Here is a 16866-nt window from a genome sequence, read left to right as displayed (position 1 = left end):
TACCTCCTTATATTAATAAACTTCATATATTAATAATTTGGTGAAGTCCCAAGGCTATTAATATATGGAGTTTTTACTGTATTTGTTTCACTAGTTCGTGCTTTTGTTCATTTTCAAGTATGATTTTGAGGAAAATTTAGAACAAATCAAAGTAGGCATGATTAGTTACAAAATCTAGGAATGCTTAAAAAAATACAATTAATAATATGATTTCAGATAATTTTCCTTTGCTGTGGTTAAAAGCTGAATCAAACTCTCTTCCTAGAGCTTCTGGCCTCACCAGATACTATTTTGACCAATAGGAGCCTTTTATTTTTTTCACACCACCGCTTGGGTCCTAATGTTGGGTATAGATTTCCTGTTTTGCTATTTTAGCTAAGCACGTATTGTATGTCGGTCAGGACTACCAGTGGCCGATGTATAAGATTAGCTGCACACGTATTGTACGTCGGTCAGGACTACCAGTGGTCGATGTATAAGAGCTTCTTTCCAAACCCCATTCTCAGTTGTTTTTTTGTTTCGCCGCATCTCTTATCTCCCTATTTTGGTTCTCTTTTTCTTTCTGCCTCTTCTGCTTCTCATTATTGATTTATTAAAATTACTGATTTGATTTTTTTTTGTGCAGTTGTTATTTTACTTTGTCGCGATTTTTACATGCATTCATACTCTGATTAGGTAATTATATTAAAAAAAAGAAAAAGAAAAAAAGGGAATAACTCGATTTGATTTTGTATCTTGCGGTGATGATTAACTGATGTTTAGTTCCTCATACTCTAATAGAAACCTGAAACCCTATTGAATAAAAAAGAAACGCTTAAACCTAATACAAGGTGCCCAAGAACAACTTGCTTACCATTAAAATAAGATAATCCTTTATCTCCTTTGATTACGGTTATCATTTTTCACTTTCGCGCGATTTTACTAACCATCTTTTTCTGTTCTATTGAAAACGGCTCTGGAACGACTTTTGTAGGTTCTATTGGCAGGGTTTGTAAAAAAAATACAAACAATATCTTCTTCTGATTTTTCACTAACGTTTTCTTCGTATCGGTGTTGTGTCTTCTAACAAGACGACTAAATGTTAGGTCATGCCAGATTGTCTTTGAGGAGACCGTTCTTACCCTTTTCATGCTTATTATTTATGTATCTATTTTTTCCATTTAGTCCCAGCCAGAAGCCTGGTAAAAAAAATTTAATCAAATTCGGATCCTATTTGGTTTGAGTTCAGTTTATTTTTTGATCTAAAGCTTAATATATTTTCAAGGTTATAGTCAGAACCATTACATTTTTGTTTCCTGTAGAAACACTCTCAGAGAAAACTAACTATCAGAACCATGCACTTAATGTGAATTTTGTTTGTGCAATTAGATTGAAGACAGACGAGTTCCGCAGTGGAAGAATGAAAGACTAACAAGTTTTTTTCTTTCTTCTTCTTCTGTTGTGTGGTGGTTTACTACTAGGTTGGACTAAAAAAACACGGGAAATGTGGTTTCTTACGCGATTTGTATACATACGAATCAGAGAAGGGACCAATGAAGCGAAAAAGATCTAGTGAGTTTATGATTCAAACTATTACCTATTACAGATGAGTTTATGACTAGTGAGTTTATGTTCCAATTCATATATCATTTCAAATACACTTTCCGTCGACAGTGGAATTATGCATTTCTTTCGGAATATGGTGGTGGTAACATTGATATAAATGAGGTACGCGAACTGAAGGTGAATCATGATATCGGTATTTTGTAATTTCTTAGCAACCAATTAAGCTTTTTCCTCCGTTGAGGAAATGTGACTATGATTAGGTAATGCTGCTGCTTTGTGGGCACAATAAGCTGGGAAGCTTGATGAGATTCATGTTGCAGAGAGGAGAACACCACTCCCAAGTCCTACATTTAATCTCTATATGTCAACTTTGGAAGCATTCGAGGATGTTGGAATATTTTCAACGCCGCTAACCAAAGGGGGGTCCTGGGGGGCATCGCCCCCCAGGCTGTGGTCGACCTGACAGGGGAGACCGCCCCTGGTGGGGGTTTCAAGGGGGCAACGCCCCCGGAAGAATTTTTTGAACTGACGGTTTTATTTGGCCGATAAAAGCCTGTTCGAAAATTTCGAATCCAAAAGACACCATTGATGTCTGTTGATGAAGGAACCTGACGTTTCGTGAATAGAAACCTGTTGGCGAATAAAAACCTATTCCCAACAGGTGCAAAACCCTTTATAAATAGCTTCTCCCAGTTTCGTTTAACATATAAGAAAAATCAATCTATTTTCTCTGTTTCAAAAAGCATCATCAGAAATCAGAAATCTCTTTGTGTGTTCTTGATTGAATCAAGGGGTACAAACCTTGAATTCAGTTTTCGTTGCAGGGCTTTCATTGTATCCTGAAGGCAATATTTCGCATACCTGTTGTAATCGCCAATTGTTATTGGGAGGGTAGAAATATTTGTCTAAAAGAAATTTATACAAGCCTTGAAAGTTTTGGAGTGCAACACTTTCTTCTCTGATTCATTCATCCTTTGTGAAACCCAATTTTTTTCCAACAGTTTTTAGACAAATAGTTTTCTGGCAATGGAGGGTGAATCTTCGAATTCGAATGCTACTGCTCAATCTCTGCAAGTGATGAACCAAACCTTTACTCGATTGGAACGTTTTGATGGTGAAGGTTTTACCCGTTGGCAAGAGACTGTGAAGTTTTTCCTGATCACCATCAAGTTGTGGTACATACTTGAAGATGGATTGGAGGAAATTCCTGCTGCAACTGACAATGACACTGAGGAATTGAAGGCTAGACGAAAGCAGCGTCAGGAAGATGATTTCATGTGTCGTGGTCATATTTTGAATGCTCTGGACAAACATGTGTACAATGCACATCGGAGTATTGGGACTGCAAAGGGATTGTGGACTGCGCTTGACAACAAATACAAGATTTCTGAAGCAAGCAACAAGAAATTCCTGATTTGCAATTTCATGGATTTTAAGATGGTTGACAGTAAGTCAATCATTGCCCAGGTCAGTGAACTTTTACTCATAGTTAATCATCTTAAGGATGCTGGAATTGATCTTATTTCTGCGTTTGTTGTTGGGGTTATTATTTCTCGTCTCCCCCCTTCTTGGAATGGTTATAAGAAGAAACTTAAGCATGCTGAGACTGACTATGATTTAGAGGCCTTACAACGTCATCTTCGCATAGAAGAGGACTCTCGTAAGCGAGAACTTAAGGATAGTCCACATTCTGAAAACCATTCTAAGGTGAATAGCGTAGAAGAATCTAAAACACCGAATTCCTTGAAACCTAAGAATGATACTCAGTTTAAGAAGCATCCCAACAAGAAGAGTAAGAAGAAGGGCGCTGTCGGCCCTTGCTACTTCTGTGACAAACCCGGCCATTTTGCTCGTGACTGTCGTCTCAAAAAGAAACAACAGCAGAACCAGAAAAAGGAGGCAAATATGGTCGATGACAAACTTGTGATCGTGGTGCAAGCCGCCAATGCTGTTGCTGAAACTGGGGGTGGATGGTGGTACGACAATGGTGCAACCATCCATATCTGTAAGGATAGAAATCTTTACAAGACATACGAACCGGTTAGTGGAGAAGGAAACGATGTTGTCTCCGCAAACGGTCAACGCAGCAAAGTTATTGGGAAAGGCACTGTTGAACTCTCGTTTACTTCGGGAAAGACTGTGACTCTTACTAATGTTTTACATGTCCCTGACATCGTGAAGAACCTTGTTTCCGGCGACCTTGTTATGAAGGCTGGATTCAAGACGACCTATGAGTCTAATAAGTTTGTGTTGTCCAAAAATGGTGTGTTTGTTGGACAAGGATATGCTTGTAATGGGATGATTAAGCTTAATTTAATAAATAATGGTTCTGCTTATATTGTTGACTCTGTTAATTTATGGCATGGTAGATTAGGGCATGTGAATTATGGTTCTCTTAGAAACATGAATCGATTAGGCTTGATTTCTGATTGCAATTTTGATCATGCTTCTAAATGTGAAATATGTGTGCAAGCAAAGATAACTAGAATTTCCCATAAGTCTGTAGTACGAAATTCTTCCTTACTTGAATTAGTACATAGTGATGTGGGTGATTTGCATGGTTCTGCCACTCGTGGTGGAAATAAGTATTATGTCACTTTTATAGAAGATAGTACTAGATATGCTTATACATATTTAATGAAATCTAAGGATGAAGTCTTTGATAAATTTAGGATTTATAAAGCAGAAGTAGAGACACAATTAGAGCACAAAATTAAGATTTTACGTTCTGATCGTGGTGGTGAATACTTTCCTACTGAATTTAATTCCTTTTGTCAAGAGCATGGTTTAGTTCATCAACGTACTGCACCTTACACACCTCAACAAAATGGTATGGCTGAAAGGAAAAATAGAACTTTGATTGATATGGTTAATTGCATGCTTATAAGTTCTGGTTTGCCTAATTCTTTGTGGGGTGAAGCTATGTTGTCTGCATGTTATATTTTGAATAGAATTCCTTTGAAAAAGAAGAGTGTTTCTCCTTATGAGTTGTGGTTTAAGAGGAAACCAAACTTGAGAAGACTTAAAGTCTGGGGTTGTTTAGCATATGTTCGAAAGCCTGATCCCAAAAGACCAAAGTTGGGAAACAGGGCTTATAAATGTGCTTTTGTGGGATACTCTCTTAATAGTATCACCTACAGATTTATAAACCTTGACACTTTTGAGATTATAGAATCTGTAGATGTGGAATTCTTTGAGAACTTAAATAGGAACAGTTCTCAAATGCAACCCATGGAGAATCCATTGTTACCTGATCTAGAACCTATGGAGATTGATAACAATGATGAAAATCCCTCTCCTACTCATGACAATGATATTTCAGTGCCTACTGAAGATATCGAACCTAGAAGGAGTAAGAGAGGAAGGATTGAGAAAAAGCCTGATCCAAACTTTATTTATTACCTTGTAGAGGCAAATAAGAATAGAATTCTTAGTGTTAACCAGTATGTTATGCATACTGATGATGACCCTAAAACTTATGCTGAAGCCATGAGTTCTAGAGATGCAAATTTCTGGAAAGAAGCCATCAATGATGAAAAGCATTCGCTTTTGACTAACGGGACTTGGGTATTAGTAAATTTACCTCCTGGTGCTAAAGCAATAGGAAGTAAATGGATATTCAAGAGAAAGTTGAGAGCTGATGGTGAAGTTGATAAGTTTAAGGCAAGGCTAGTTGCCAAGGGTTATAAACAAAGACATGGTATTGATTACTTTGATACATATGCTCCTGTTGCCCGCATCTCATCCATTCGTTGCTTGATTGCACTTGCTTCTATTCATAAGTTGGTTGTGCATCAAATGGATGTCAAAACTGCTTTTCTAAATGGGGATTTAGAAGAAGAGATATATATGGAACAACCTGAAGGTTTCATATCACCAGGCCAAGAGAAGAAAGTTTGCAAGTTAGTGAAATCTCTCTATGGTTTGAAGCAAGCCCCTATGCAATGGCATGAGAAGTTTGATAAAGTAGTTTTGTCATATGGTTTTGTGGTGAATGATGCGGACAAATGTATCTATAGTAAGCATGATAGTTCTGGTTGTGTGATTCTCTGTTTGTATGTTGATGATATGTTAATCTTTGGGTCTGACATATCTGTTGTGGAAGAAACAAAGAAGTTTCTTAGTTCTAACTTTGATATGAAGGATTTAGGAGAGGCTGATGTAATCTTGGGAATTAAGATCCTAAGAAAGGGAGATGAGTTGGTTTTAACTCAATCTCATTATATTGAGAAATTTCTCAAGAAATATGGTCACTTTGATGACAATCCAGCACCTACTCCTTTAGACCATACTATCAAGTTAATGAAGAACACCGGCCGTACTCATGCTCAACTTGAGTATTCTAGTGTTATTGGGAGTCTTATGTACGCTATGCATTGCACAAGACCGGACATAGCCCAAGCCGTGGGAATATTATGTCGTTTCTCAAGTAATCCAGGATATGAACACTGGAAAGCAGTTTCAAGAGTTATGGCTTACTTGAAAGGAACAATAAATTTTGGTTTGCATTACCAAGGCTATCCCGCTGCACTAGAGGGGTACAGCGATGCTAACTGGAACAATGTAGAATCAAATTCCAAGTCAACTTCTGGATGGATTTTTACATTAGGGGGTGCTGCTGTGTCTTGGAGTTCCAAGAAGCAGACTTGTATTCTGATTCAACAATGTTGTCAGAATTGATAGCTTTAACTGATGCATGTAAGGAGGCAGATTGGCTTAGAAACCTACTTATGGAAATTCCTTTTTGGAAGAAGCCAACTCCGGCGGTCTTGATTAATTGTGATAATCAAGCTACAATCTATAATGTCTCTAATAAGACTTATAATGGAAAGTCTAGACATGCAAGTCTTAGACACTACATGGTTAGGCAACTACTCAAGAGGGGAGTAGTTACGGTTAACTTTATTGAATCAAAGAGAATTTGGCAGACCCATTTACGAAAAGTCTACCAAGTTCAGTGGTTTCAATAAAAAGGAAAGAAATGGGACTAAGGTCTGTGAAGGAAGTTTGATCTCCCATAGCAGAAACCCAACCTATGTTTTGAAAAGGATAAACAAGGTTCAATGTGGTACCAACAAGTTATGGATGTGGATTATGGAGCACTAATATAAAAACTTCCTATTTCTTATTAGTGCTGGTTTCTGCAAGAAAATAGGATGGATGTAAATCCTTAATGAGTCTATGATTAGTAAAAGGTGTATCGCAGAAACACCTTCGAGACTTACCTATATGAGTATGGAAATAAGGCCGTTTCCTAAGAGAAGAAGACCGTTCTCTAAAGAAGACTCATGAACAAGGATATAAGCACATGGCCATTAACGTGCTTGGCTACAGAACACATGATTTTATGAAATCAATATGTGTGGAGACTCCGGTTTTATCATAAGGGGTACTTGGTTCAAGACTGGTTTCACCATAGAACCTCGATAAGGCTTTGAGTTTCTTACACTAAGTGAAGGTTCAAATCCAAAAGATACCTATCATTTATGTGTTGATTTCAACGATGATGCTTAGTCTCAATTGTGCTTGAACTACGTTGGCTTGATCCCACTCGGGTACGTAGGCAGTCACTTCGGTGATGCAGTCACTCTGATTTAAAAGTTTTAACTTTGTTTTATGGTTTTTGAAAATAGGGGGAGAATGTTGGAATATTTTCAACGCCGCTAACCAAAGGGGGGTCCTGGGGGGCATCGCCCCCCAGGCTGTGGTCGACCTGACAGGGGAGACCGCCCCTGGTGGGGGTTTCAAGGGGGCAACGCTCCCGGAAGAATTTTTTGAACTGACGGTTTTATTTGGCCGATAAAAGCCTGTTCGAAAATTTCGAATCCAAAAGACACCATTGATGTCTGTTGATGAAGGAACCTGACGTTTCGTGAATAGAAACCTGTTGGCGAATAAAAACCTATTCCCAACAGGTGCAAAACCCTTTATAAATAGCTTCTCCCAGTTTCGTTTAACATATAAGAAAAATCAATCTATTTTCTCTGTTTCAAAAAGCATCATCAGAAATCAGAAATCTCTTTGTGTGTTCTTGATTGAATCAAGGGGTACAAACCTTGAATTCAGTTTTCGTTGCAGGGCTTTCATTGTATCCTGAAGGCAATATTTCGCATACCTGTTGTAATCGCCAATTGTTATTGGGAGGGTAGAAATATTTGTCTAAAAGAAATTTATACAAGCCTTGAAAGTTTTGGAGTGCAACACTTTCTTCTCTGATTCATTCATCCTTTGTGAAACCCAATTTTTTTCCAACAGAGGATAGAAGTATAAATACTTACCAAATTAGTTAGAAACAGAAGGTCATCCTGGTACTATAAGGTAGGGGTGTAAATTCGGGCAGGCCAGGCCGCCCAGCCCAAAAACTAAGACAGACCGGGCAGGCCAGGCTTAACATTTGTGAGTCCGTAAACAAATTCAGGCTGGGCAGGCCGGATAAAAGTAGATAATTTGCTATCCAAAGACCGTCCAAAGTCCGTCTTTTATACGGGCAGGCCAGATCGGGCCGGACAAGTCACTATTTTGAATTTTTTTTCTTTTATTTTAAGTTTAAATTTTCAAATGAATGGTATTAAATGTATTTATTTTTAATACAATATCCTTTCCTTTCTAACATTGCATACCGTAAATAATAGTATTATTTTATATTTAAATTACAATGACAAACTTTTAATTTTAGCCTACAATAAATAATTAATTAGAGTATAATAAACTTTCTAATAAGAAAATTTATTACCATTAATGTTTTTAAAAGGCTAATTATAAGTAAAAACAACTATATATTTTATTTTTCTTGACAGAAAATTGACAATTATAAAATGGTAACTTTTAAGTCTTTTTAAGAGGATATTAAATAATTAACGTCACATAGAAGGCTTTCAGGACGGGCACCAGGCCGGGTATCAGGTCGGGCATCATAATTAATTGCAAAGCCCGAGACCGCCCAATAAATTAATCCAGGCCAGGCCGGGTGGCCCATGATGGGCCATAACAGACTTTGGGCTATTTCGGATACATGCGGAGTCAGGCGGGTACAGACAGACCGAGTATTTTCGGGTATTATTTACACCCCTACTATAAGGTTGTAAACTGATGGTTTACAAAAGTAGTGAGTTGTTAGTGCAACCTGCAAGAAATGATTGTCAAGTGATCATAACATGTATTAGTATTATTATTGGGTGGTCCAACATCATAATGCATTAAACTAGACCAAATTTTTACAGTAATTATTAGCAATTGAATATTTTCACTGCCGATTTCTTCTGTTTTATGCTTCAAATTTTGAATTCCTAAAAATTTACTAGCACCAAAAGGTCCAAAACATAATTTTTTGTACAAAATATTTAGGCCCGTGCAACGCACGGGCGCAAAACCTAGTAAGATTAAATGATGGTTTGTTGCCTAAACCGCCGCTCCAAGTTTTAGAAATCTAGTTGACAAAGTGACAGCTAAGATAATATCCCACCCAACCGTCTTGCCAACTCAGCGACACTCTAAATCTCATCCAACCACGTGACATACACAAAACAAAGTTATTTGGTTTGTACATGCACGGTAGAGTACGGACATAACGTGGATTACGAGCTGATTGGATGTCGTACTGTCGTTTGTGTGGATAAATCTTCTCACTCAAATTTAACGAAACCTAGAAATCTCAGCCGCACATATATGAATGAGATATCTTCGTTGAAATTCTGACATTGCAGTAAATATATAAAATGTGTCACTCCAGAAAACTGTAGACTGATTGAGAAGAATTTACAGAGACTCTTTCTGGCTGTCTGATTGTTTGATTAAGATGGAATTCATAACCCACCACCTACTTACTACTACTACTACTACTAAAACCCTTGTTGGTGGTGTGGGTCCTCCTCTCTCCTTGGTCTTCCATCCATTTGCAGCTAGCTACACAAACTGGTTTTCTTACAATATTCCCTATTATTATTATTCACAGAAGTTTCAAGGGAGAGAAAGGAGAAAGAATACTAGGAGTTAGCTTTTCCATCAATGGTGGAAAAAGCAGCTGTTGATTATATATATATATATATATAGGCTGACAAGTTTGAAGATGCATAGTGCATAGATAGAGATGCATCACGAACTATACCGTTCGTGACGAAAATTGCTTGGACTTGATCTTGGGGTATTAATAGGAAATGATGCTTCTTGAGAAAATTCAGACATTGGGTTAGTACACTTTATTGTTTGATTAGATGGGTAAAACATTGATTTTATCTTTTTCTATGGCTGCTTGTTTGGATGGAATTCTGAATGATTGTTTGTTTTATGTGTTTTCATGAAGAGATTTGATTTTGTTTTAGTTTGGGACTAGTGGTTTAGCAGTGCTTGTTTAGATTGTAAATAATTGAGTAACTGCATTGGTTGTGTATTGCTGAAAATTTTACAATGTCTAAATAATGATTTAGTCAAATGCTCATGTGTTCTCAATCGTTTTTGGTCTAAATTTAGTCGTTGAACCATGTTAGCTCTTCTGCAGTCGAGGGTCGATAGTTATGATTGAACATCCTTTATGTAAACCATGGTTTTGTTGATTGTCTATACATAGTTTAGATGGAATTGAATTGCTGCTACACTAACTCATTTTGATGAATTGATCGGTGTTATGAAAGATCCTCTTTGTGTTTAGTAAGATTTATGAGCCATAATTTAATGTCAGAGATAAAATGGAGGAGTAATATGTTTTACCTGAACTTCTCTTAAATTTTATGTTTGCGGCAGGATAAGGGGATTTCTAATTTTCAGACACAGTTGTTTCAATCACTTAAAACACGTCGCAAAAGTCGAAAAGTTATTGATGTAAAGGATACTTTAAGGTACTATAATTTGATTTTTAAAGCTGAAAGAGTGTTAATTGATTGGAAAAGAGTCGCGTGCTTGGTTGACGTAAATTTAAAGACAAGTGTTTGAATTTGCCAAAAATTATAAAGTAGATGGGGTGCTAGACTATTTTACTGAAGACAAAACTATGGACCAAATAGCTGAGAAGAAATTCCCACTTGACGCAAAAGATTACAAGCTGTACGAGGAAGTCGGCGATGGTGTTAGTGCTACTGTGTACAGAGCTCTCTGCGTTCCACTTAATGAAGTAGTTGCTATTAAGGTTCTGGACTTGGAAAAGTGCAACAATGATTTGGTATGTTTCTTTATGTAATTTGAGTAGTCAAAATTCTATCATATTCTTTGGTCTTACTTATAATTAGGTGTATTATTAACAGTTTGGAATTTGTTATTCCGTCCTCTTTAACATCTTCAACTTGGATCCCCTTATGAGGAATGCATGCACATAATCAGCATTTTAGAACAGCTACACTTTAAACTAGCCATATATTATTCTTGTTCTCAACTGCTTGAAAGTTGTAAACCATGTTGAGAATTCAATTTTCCAGTTAACATTCTGAAAATAATGCAGTGTGGATTGCTGGAGTTTTAGTCATAACTTTCTCTTTCTATTTTCTGAAATTTTCAGGATGGTATTCGCCGTGAGGTACAAACCATGACTATGATTAGCCATCCGAATGTATTACAAGCACATTGCTCATTCTCAGCTGGCCATCACCTTTGGGTTGTGATGCCCTACATGGCTGGGGGTTCTTGCCTAGGCATAATGAAGTCCGCATTTCCAGAGGGCTTTGAAGAGCCAGTTATAGCAGCAGTTTTGCGTGAGGTTCTTAAAGCGCTTATTTATCTCCATTTTCAAGGGCACATCCATAGAGATGTTAAGGTATCACATTATGATGACCTGTATCATTGCTTATTTTCGAGGCTAATGGGTAATGGCCCTTATTAAGACATTATCTGAAAGCTGATGGTGGCCACATGGTGGGCTTTATCAAGAATCTAAGTGAATATGATTATCCACTTTCTTCCTTTCTGCAATTTCATTAAGTTCATATTCACAATAACATTTGGTTCCCTGACGTTTTGCAGTCCGGAAATATCTTGGTCGATACAAATGGTGCAGTCAAGTTAGCAGACTTTGGTGTATCCGCATGTATGTTTGATTCTGGGGATAGACAGCGTTCAAGAAACACGTTCGTCGGAACTCCCTGCTGGTAATGTTTGATGGTCATGAACTAAATCTCAGTTTACAGAGAAAATTAGCATTACCATAATTGAACCAAAAGAAATAGTTCAGCACATGGCTTCTTTGACCTGTATAGATGAAACTCCCTATAGTTCAAACTAAGATTAAGCAGTGTATGTTGAGGACTTGACGAAACTTTAGTGAATGTGCGTGTACTAACTGGTAGACCGTAGATCTAAGAAGAAAAGATGAGCTTTTATGTTAGATTTACATTACAGTAAAAATTATTTGCTATTCAAGTCCGGTTCTCTGCCTACATACCTTTCTAGTTGATTATTTAACAATCTAGCTTAGAAATTTATGTTACTTATCACTTACTTTTTAACTATGTCTTGCAACAGGATGGCCCCTGAAGTTATGCAGCAATTGCATGGATATGACTTCAAGTAAGTCCATGACGCCCCATCTATTGCTTTTTGTCTAATTTTAAATGTATGGAATTTTTGTAGATCTAATCTATGTTCTTAAGATTGGTTTTGTTTAATCAGGGCGGACATATGGTCATTCGGAATAACAGCTTTAGAACTGGCTCATGGACATGCCCCTTTTTCAAAATATCCACCAATGAAGGTGAATTTGTTATAAGTTCCATGGAATTTCAGCACTTATCTGTATCGGAAGTGTTACTTTCACTATGGAATACAATACCGTATAATTCTTTTCATTTGTTTTTCCAGGTTTTGCTGATGACCTTACAAAATGCACCTCCAGGTCTTGACTATGAAAGGGACAAAAGATTTTCAAAGGTTTGTCTGTGTGCCATTCATTGCCCTATGAAAATTTTCTATTGAGTACTGCCATGACAGTGCTTTTTTTGTTATAGTCTTTTAAGGAAATGGTAGCTACGTGCTTGGTAAAGGATCCAAAAAAGCGTCCATCTTCAGAGAAGCTTTTGAAGCACAGTTTCTTTAAAAGTACACGTGCAAATGAATATGTTTCTAAAATCATTCTTCGTGATCTTTCTCCGCTGGGTGATCGTTATAGGACACTGAAGGTCAGCCTCATTTTAAGATGTTTGGTTAATCTTATTTTGGAGTGTAGTGGTGGCATATATTTTGCAATTCAGCTTCTGATATTGTTGTCTTCTTTCAGGAAAAAGAGGCCGAGCTTCTTCTGCAAAATAAAGATATATATGGGGATAAAGAGCAACTGTCACAGGTAAAATAATGGTTATACACTCTATTGTATTTTTCTTCGTTACTTTTAGGATTTTCTTAGTATTTGTCATCTAAAATTGTTTGCACGATGACTAAGAATCATTGTTATGTATTTTTTTCACGGTTAGCTAGTGGACCATGTTCAGTGTATTGTCACGCCTCCCCTTAAGAGTTTGAGCTTTTAGAGTTAGTCGATACAAACAGTGCTGTATATAGTCTCCCTGAACCTTTTTCCAACACCTCTCTCAAACATAGAATCTAACCAGATGCATATTCTTGGAAATCACTGCAAGATGATAATCAAAAGATAAGATGCGTTTGTATTTACCTCCGTTTGATTAATCTCGGGTTTAGTAGTTTTAAGATAAATGCCAATTTGTTTCCTCCTCACTGTTTCCAGTAATTAAAAGAAGAAAGTAGCCACCAATTTTTTTATGCGCCTCCATACGTAGTCCAAGAAGGCAAAAACCATTCCTGGTAACAGTGTAAGACCCATCAAATTCCAAATCAGAAAGATTTGCAAGCCCGTGTTGCATACAAATTAACACAGGAGCATGTTGAACACACAATTCTCGTCCGATTTATGGGGAACTCACCTTTTGTCATGTGGAAGCCTGTATTATCACTTTTGGTTGGTGGTTTAAGGTGAAAATCTGCGGAGCTCTTGAAACCTAACACCCTTACATGGGATGAAAGTCTGGTGCCAAACCATAGTGCTAGAGAACGAACTCTACTCAATACACTGGCACTCTTGGATAGGATTAAAGTGCAAGTGTCAACACTTACCTTTGTCCATGCGAGTGGTATAGAAGTGTAATTCTTACTTCATCATAATAGATTGTTTTCAGAAGCAGTAAGCTCCACAACCAACTTATTTGAATAGTGTACATGCTGATGATGCTCTCCTTTATCAATTCTTCACATTTTCTTGCATTGATATTAATGTGATCAAAAGACATGGTAGGTACATATCAAAATGATCTGTTACATACTTATAGACACAGCTTAGAATTATGTACTTCGGAGTTTAGTAAAATGCGATTAGTGTACTGAAGATCTGAAAGTCTTGCAGAAAGAGTACATGCGAGGGATCAGTGCGTGGAATTTCAATCTGGACGATCTGAAAAATCAAGCTGCCCTTGTAAGATATTTATGTCTCTAGTAGAAGGTCTATATAGTCCACTCATAGGAAATGCGTCAAAATGATGGTAAATGAAACCCTCACCTTTCTTTTAATCCCTTCAAGGATGCCTTTTGCTTGTGCAGATCCAGGATTATGTTGAAACATCAAACTCTGAAGATCTAGATGCCTGTAACAAGCAGGACACTGAATATGTAGGTTTTCCCCCTAAAGAAGCATTTTAGTGCTGTCCCTTGACTGTTTTTGATAGTTCTGCCATTGACATTTATGTTTCAGGATGAATTAAATGAACAGAATCTGGAGGATTCATTTTCTTCATTTCCTATTCGTCCTTTACAAGCACTTAAGTATGCCCCATCCCTCCCTCCCTCGTGCGTATATATATGCAATTAAGAAATGAAAAATTATAGTTCCTGCAACTACATTTACTTTATGCAGGGGTCTTTTTGATGTTGGTGAAGATGATATCAACGCCAGCATCAACCCCAACTCTAAAGACGGTAAAGAATCAAATCCTGAACCACAATTGCAGATGCAACTGTCACCAACAGCTGAAGAGCAGGAAACTAAATTAACTGATGACGAGAGTTCAGTAGGAGGTTGCTCTTTCCGAAAATTTGTTATTTCTGGTCAACATAAACAAGTCTACAGTGGTTCACTTGTTCCGGACAATGTTATCCCCCATTCGAGAAGAGTAAATCACAATGGGGACAGGTAATAATACTGGAACATTCATTTTAGGCTCTAAAGGTCTCTGTTTGCATTTATCATATGTATATGCATATCAACTTTATTTTTGTTGACTTCTTGACTCATTCTTTAAGATTTTTTTTTGACAATATAATTCATGGTTCAGTTCATTTTATTTTTTTTAATTTGCATTTTGAGATATTTTCCTGTTGTGTTTTGTAGTGAACAATTTCAATCAAATCAAGATAGAAACTATAGTGGTTCACTGTCTTATCGTAACAAAAGAGATGCCAAAAGCCCAATATTTGGTATGTCACACCTAAATTCTTTGACTTAAAGGCTACTTAATTTCTTTTCACTAGAAATCTTATACCCACTACTACATATGATATGCAGGTGAGGATACAATGGATGGGACAATAGTTGAGCAGAAAGGACGCTTCAAGATCACATCAGCAGAGCTTAATCCGATGGTGAAGTGCACATCACCTCTCAGTTTTAAGCTAATACATGCGTTTTATGCCGAGTGACATGCTGATCCTTATATTTGTGATTATATTTTTCTTGGGCATGGGTTTGCTAACATCAACATTTAATATCAGGATGCTCATACAAATTGCTTACAAAACCAGTTTCCAACAGCTACCAATGTTACTCCTGCATCAGTTCTTCCAATGTTGCATTATATTTTGCAAACAAACGCAATCCAGAGCGTAACCTCTCTCCCTCTCTATGTCTCCCTCTCTCTGTCTCTCTCTGCCATTCCTAATATGGTTATGCTGGAACTTTGACAGGAACAAATACTTAAATTGATCCAGTATCTAGGACAAACTCCTGGTAATGTCCATCATGATTTAGTGTTTGAGCTTCCAATAATATATCATTTTCTTTATCATATATGTTTAACGAAATAAAGTACTAATTATGTAGGGTTGGCTCTAGTTACAGGTAGTCACGTGGAGTATCCTGATGCAATCGCTAATGCAAGTTTGTTACAGGTATTGAAATCGATTTTCCAGGAATGCCACTGAATATTAAGTTATCAAGAAGCCTATGTCTGTGATCTTACATCTGTCAATGGTGCAGTCATTTGCCGTTCCTGCAAAGGAGAGAGAACTACAAACTCAAGTGGTTCATCTGCAGCAAACGTATGGCAATGGAACTTTTACATTTTTAATCATTTGTAACACGTTTGGTCATTGAATTCCCTAAGACCGATATTTTTTATTATGTGTCATTGTCAGCATTGGAAGTTATGTTGAGGAACTGCAAAGATTGAAGATGAGAAATGCTCAGGTATGCATGTTTCCATAAAGGACTTAATATTATATACACTTGCGACATAGGTTAAGTTCTATCTATTTATAGACCGCAAACACCCAGCTACGGGCTACCCACCTCTCTCCCCCTCTCTCTGAACTTTTGTAACGTCATCCTAACATATCTACTTGCCTTTTTTTTGCAGTTAGAGAGACACTTCAAGGCATACAAGGAAGGGGAGAAAATACCGGAGGAGATTGAGTTATGAGTTGATCATCATCATGTCGTATCAGAGAAAGGCTCTTAACGAGAGATGGAAGTATATCAAACAGGAGGCAGAAACTACTCCAGGACATTGAGAGAAGTCGTGAGTTCGATCATCATGTCACATCGATTTATCAGAGAACTAAGCGACAGATGAAAGCATAGCAGTAACAAGAGCTATAATTGCGTGTATTTGGTTGTAAATCAATTTATATGTTTTGATGTACAAATACTTATTGCAGAATATTCGGTGAGCAATTGGCCAACCCAATTTTGAAATTTGTATCCTGAAAAAAGACTCATTACTCATAGTATAATATACCTATACGATACGATATTTGTTGCTGTAACATCACTCCAATGCAATCATGAAATCACCACCACATCTTTCTTCTGCAATATATTTCCTCTCTCACTTTCATCTGTGTTGGTTTTGAAAGTCGTCTAGGATTTGGGAACGGCGACAGGACAAAGGAATGGAATCTTATTTGTCGAAATCTTGATTTGCCAAACCTGCTCTTGCATTCTCGAACTAGACTTGCTCTTTGACAATTTTTCATATAAGGTGATGTCATTATAGTAAAGTGGTAAGGTTATATCGTAAGGTTTACTAGACATAACCCGTGCCGTAACGGCACGGCATGCGAAGGTACAAATTTTATGATAATAATTTTAATAATTATCACACATCATCCTAAGACTTAAGT

The 16866-nt window shown here is 37.1% G+C and overlaps 1 protein-coding gene across 5 annotated transcripts; it reads left to right on the top strand.

Moving 5' to 3' along the window:
* Positions 1–9368: 9368 nt before the first annotated feature.
* On the top strand, positions 9369–16529 carry LOC113300104 (serine/threonine-protein kinase BLUS1-like). Of its 5 annotated transcripts, none has more exons than XM_026549282.1 (22): positions 9369–9729; positions 10282–10376; positions 10491–10696; positions 11030–11284; positions 11491–11615; positions 11989–12033; positions 12136–12217; positions 12325–12393; positions 12471–12641; positions 12740–12805; positions 13877–13945; positions 14071–14139; positions 14222–14292; positions 14384–14659; positions 14858–14943; positions 15032–15108; positions 15238–15348; positions 15430–15472; positions 15566–15633; positions 15722–15783; positions 15880–15931; positions 16101–16529. In XM_026549282.1, exons 3-22 carry the CDS (start codon positions 10529–10531, stop codon positions 16161–16163), a joined length of 2028 nt encoding a protein of 675 aa, XP_026405067.1. In that variant the 5' UTR covers positions 9369–9729; positions 10282–10376; positions 10491–10528; the 3' UTR covers positions 16164–16529. The 5 variants fall into 5 exon arrangements, with proteins under 5 accessions (XP_026405067.1, XP_026405066.1, XP_026405069.1 ...); XM_026549281.1 differs by having other exon boundaries at positions 9370–9729; positions 10494–10696; XM_026549284.1 differs by having other exon boundaries at positions 9370–9729; positions 10282–10696; positions 15584–15633.
* Positions 16530–16866: the final 337 nt, after the last annotated feature.

This window comes from Papaver somniferum, chromosome 7 (genome assembly GCF_003573695.1).
Source record: "Papaver somniferum cultivar HN1 chromosome 7, ASM357369v1, whole genome shotgun sequence".
Taxonomy (NCBI): domain Eukaryota; kingdom Viridiplantae; phylum Streptophyta; class Magnoliopsida; order Ranunculales; family Papaveraceae; genus Papaver; species Papaver somniferum.
This window is presented reverse-complemented; position numbering and strand designations above follow the sequence as displayed.